This window comes from Convolutriloba macropyga, unplaced genomic scaffold (genome assembly GCF_964194025.1).
Source record: "Convolutriloba macropyga unplaced genomic scaffold, txConMacr16.3 SCAFFOLD_2012, whole genome shotgun sequence".
Taxonomy (NCBI): domain Eukaryota; kingdom Metazoa; phylum Xenacoelomorpha; order Acoela; family Convolutidae; genus Convolutriloba; species Convolutriloba macropyga.
The window spans coordinates 1697-6440 of NW_027451497.1; the positions used below are offsets into that span (position 1 = coordinate 1697).

The following is a 4744-nucleotide window of genomic DNA, read 5'->3' on the forward strand; positions in this document are numbered from 1 at the left end:
AATAGCTTTAAACGGATGTCAATAATTACGCTCAGTTATGCCTCGATGGGGACAAGGATGTTTTTCAAGCATAGGTAATCAATAAGACATCACAATAAGTCTTTTGACTATGAAAACAACAATTAATGTAGGCAAAAACCAAAAATTCAGTAAAGTGCTCGAGAAGAAAGTCTCGGAGCCATTTAAACCATACGTTTTTCTCTGAAAACGTTATCTATGATCCTTTGAACGCTTTCTCCAAACCAATGGGAGCTATCAATTTTAATATATTGTTATAAGATTTCAAAAGGAACCAATAATAAAAAAATATTCAAAAAAATTTTGAAAATTTTTTTGAAATCTTGTTGCATTGAAGTCAAATGACCTATAGTTAGATTAAACTGCTAACCGGATTAATTTTGGTTCCAGTAGGAAGGACAGGCGTCCTGTAGTTACTGAGACTAACCTACAGTTCAGAAAAATGAATTTATGATCGGTTAATGTTGAAAAAAATATCCGAAAATTTATTTTCAAAGCCTTAAAAGCCATTAGCTGTCCATTTAAAGCACTAGATAGGTTCACTTAAAAAACCTATTGCACTTTTAGTCAACGAGTCTATGCCATAGGACTCCGAAAATTTTTTAAAATCAAAAAAAGAATCAAACTTTCGATTAAATTTACGAAAACTCGAAGCCAAAAAACACGAACGATTTCTTGAAAACGATTTTGTTTGTTCATTGGGCTTCATTTGACTTTAATGAGGTTTGTCATTAACGGAACCTGGATATGAAAAGTGAATAGCATCTAGCTGACTTGAAAAAACCAAAAATATGAAACGTTTTCTAAAAAAAGGAGCTCACAATTTCGAATTTTCTTGATAGTAAACTAGTCTTTTTATCGCCTTTCGTCTATTAGGAACACAAAATTGATTCATTTGTTGCGTGAAATATAATTTTAAGTTACTATTTTTATAGAACGAATCTTTAATTTTAACGAAAATTCCCCCAAAAGTGAACAAAATCATGCTAAATACCACGTGTTCACACAAAACTTTAAACCTCGATTACTCCACGAAAAAAATCGAAATTCAAAAAAATCTTTTTTGTTTCGAATGTTACGCTGGACGAGCTTTTTGATGATACCACTCACATTTCTCTACGATGAATATATCTATCGGCCAAAATTGTCAGAACAAAAAAACCCATTTGAATATATAGTTCCTCCCCCCACAAGCGGGGTCGCAACAATGAAATCTTAAATCTAAAATTGTAAATTGTGCTTTATAAATTCGTTCAAACTGAATTTAGGCATTTAGACTATTCTGACACGTGCGTTTCTTCGAAATTGCTATTTTGTCCCAATCGCCAGGTGGAGAAGGTGGACTGGGGAGTGTCGGGGGTGACGGGGTTCAAATTTTTAAGGTTAAGAACCGCCCTTCACAACATAAATTTATGTCTGCGAAAGTTTCGCAGAATCGCATACTTGGAATCGAGTGAACCGAAAGAGTCTAAGCGAACTTAATGCCCTCCGGGCTCTACCAATTTATCCCGTTTTTGAGGATTTTTCGTCTTCACTAGATGAGGACTGTTCGTCTTCGTTTTGAGGACTGTTCAATTGACTTTTCGTCTTCAAAAAAAGGAAAAACTGGTAAAGCCTGGAGGGCATTAAGTTCTGTTAGAGCCTTACGGCTCACTAGCTAGTCTCTAAGTATCTAAGTCTGTGATTCACAGAAACGGTTGTTGAGATATAAATTTATGGTATGAAGGTCGGTTCTTAAGTGTTTGTCACCCCGTCCAATCCCCCCCCCCTCTTTCCTCGTCCACCGCCTTCCACTCTCGCAACCTCATTCCACCCGTAAAAATGGTCTCCCCCCAATTAAGTTTAAGCTAGCCTCCCTAGTCGTACCTAGCTATAGACAAAGCCATGATGACAATTTAGTGTAGGAGGGTGTTTTTGAATTCCCTTTTAAACAAATCTGTTGGTATCTGGCAATATGCGAATATCAATTTTGCCCTAGACATCCTGATTGTTAAATTCGGTGATGTTATCCGAATCAGAATGTTATCTAACTGGGCTGCTAAATCGATCAAGTTGGTAAAAAGAACTCGCTGTGATTCAGAAATTACCCGAGAGGGAAACCAAACACCCGAATGCCGAGAATTCGAAAAGTGCTGGGCAACTGTCTGCATCAGCTGCGAAGAAGTTAAAAACCGACGCTGATGCCTTCCAAAGTTCATCAACGCTGGAGAAAAATGACACTACAAAATCGCCAATAGAATCCTCCAAATTGAAAGAAGAGAGAATAAGAAACGGGGCAGCATTGGAGCTGGAGGAGGAGATTGTATTTGATGAAGAGAAAGCTATCTGTAGGTCAATTTTGGATTCACTCAGACAAACGGAACAGTTTGCGTGCTTCGAGAAAATATCGAAGGTAAGATTTCGTCCTGGTCGGAAAATATGAAAAAAGAAAATAGTCAGCATTTTGTCGCTTCTTATTCCTCCCTATGAAATGAATTATTCTGGTATGCATCTTGAAATCGTTTTTTTCAGGAGTACTTAGAAGAAATGACCGATTTCGAGTCAATTGCTGCCGACCTTCAAAGCTCCGACTACAAAGCATCGAATTTTGCGCAGGATTTGGCAACTTTAGTCAACCGTGCAATGAAGCAGTTCAGAAACGTAGAGCCTGAAATTTTTAGTGCAGCCATGCGGTTAGATGTCCGACTACTTTCGTTGTTATATCAGGTTCCGCGGTTACGCGAGGAGTACAGACAAGTACGTTCTCAAAAAGCTGATACTTCATCACCGCAAAGGAAAGAAAAGCCCATTAAGCAGGATTCGAAATCGAATCGAAGTCCGGAGTCATCGAAACGTGCCAAGATGGCTTCAAGTCCAGACGCTCGAACCAAAGTTAAAAAAGATAACAGAAATGATTCCGGATTTTTTGACCAAAGTATTTCCAAAGGAACTGATAAACAAGCTGAAACCAAAGGAATTAATGATCAAGTTTCGGATGCTGCGGTAACTCCGGAAAGATCGACCAGTAAGAGTCCAGAAAGGACGCCAAATGCTGGCTCTTTGAAAGCATTGACCACTAAAGTTCAAAAGGTGGAAGTTAACGAGGAGGTGGACATATGCAATAAAATTCTACAGGACATCAAATCCAAGTACACGTTTCAAGTATTCCAGAATGTTTCTGAGGTAAGTCTTTAGGATATAAATACATGCGGCGAGTATTCAAGACGCTCATCATTAATAGCCGCCCTCATCTTCTCAGCCGGCTATTATAGGGCTCATAATTTTTTTTGCGACTCGAAGAGGAGTATCGGAGAAGTCCTTTTCTTAATCAATTTTATTGGAGTGATTTTTGAAGCGAGAAATTAAACGCGTAAAACAATTTGGAGTGATTTTGGCGCTGAACAAAAGTGAAGAGTGGAGCGAAAAGAGAGTGGTTTTTGTTCATACCGCTGTTTTTCAGAGAGCGAGAAATTGATGTGAAAAAATTTTCTCTAAGCGAGCGAAATTTTTTTGTTCACGTGCGGCTTTTAAAAGCTGTTTTTTGATTAAACTATCAATTGAAGTATTTTAGTTACATATGTTTTTTTGGGAACAGAATAAATCCAATTTTAGGTTAAAGCATTATAAAGATGGTAACGCCCGTTTAAATGAATCTAATGAGAAACGTCAAAATAACATTGTGTACATTAGTATTAATGCTCACATATTTTGGGAATCTACAAAATCTTGAAAAAATTTTATTATTGATGGGAATTACGAAATTATTAATCTGAGACGTCAAGAAAGCGATCCTTCCATCTTCTTTTTCTTCAAATTTTTCTGTTTTTCTTTGAAATTTTTCATGTGTTTTTAACTCTTTTCTGGACACTATTGTTGAAATCGTGATATTTGCCAAAAATTGGACTTTCGATGCTGAGACCCAAAGGTTGTTTACTCGTCGAACAGGCGTCTAGTCGAATTAGCTGTTACAGATAACAAAAATTAAAAATCGTGCAAAAAAAAACAAAACAACTGGGCATGGTGTGCCCAAAAAAAGAGAGAACACGGTGTGTCATCAAAAATGGGCGCGGTGTGCCCAAAACAAAAAAGAGGACTTGGAAAGGAGCACAGTTTGCCGAAGGGGGCACGATGTGTTCAAGACGAAAACACAAAAAACAAAACCTTTTTTGAACATTTTGAAAAATACAAATTTTTTCAGAACATTTTCACTTCAACAGAAGTTTTACAAGAACTCCCATTGGTATAGTTGATACAACATAGCGAACCACAAATAAACAAGGGAAAGAAAAAATTTTACCACTTCCACGAGACCTTGAAAATAGGAGACTGTCGAAAGAAGCTTTTTTGAAACATAAAGACAAGTTTCTATTCTCTGGATCCAACTATGCCTAAAATCTGGTTCATTGGCCAAAACAGACGTCTACTAGCATTAAACAAGGGGTCCTGATCACCAAGGGGCGCCAAATAAAAATCAATTTAGAGAGATATTTACAAAAAAGAGGTTGTATTTTTGGCATTACCATTGTACTCAAGTGACCATGACGATAATTGAGCGAAATGATATTCAAACCTGTTGTCTTAATCAAAGAGGAACAGGCAACAAAATCCTCAATCTGGTTAATTTGAATTTGTATGGCTTCTTTGCGGCCTGTATGTTTGCGACCTCGCTTAAAAACAATAATCAGAGAAGCAAACACAGAAGAAAGGAATTTTGTACCTGAATTCCCAAAATCAAGAGAATTTTTAA

General features: G+C 37.1%; 1 protein-coding gene across 1 annotated transcript; it reads left to right on the forward strand.

Annotated features, from left to right (window-relative positions):
• The first annotated feature begins 2031 nt into the window (after nucleotides 1-2031).
• On the forward strand, nucleotides 2032-3217 carry LOC142356748 (uncharacterized). Its single transcript, XM_075408547.1, has 2 exons — nucleotides 2032-2410; nucleotides 2530-3217. The coding sequence occupies exon 2, from the start codon at nucleotides 2545-2547 to the stop codon at nucleotides 3190-3192; it is 648 nt and encodes a 215-aa protein (XP_075264662.1). The 5' UTR covers nucleotides 2032-2410; nucleotides 2530-2544; the 3' UTR covers nucleotides 3193-3217.
• Nucleotides 3218-4744: the final 1527 nt, after the last annotated feature.

What these genes read in the sequence shown, in the direction of transcription:
- LOC142356748 (XM_075408547.1), top strand. Translation starts at nt 2,545, where the DNA reads ATGACCGATTTCGAGTCAATTGCTGCCGACCTTCAAAGCTCCGACTAC.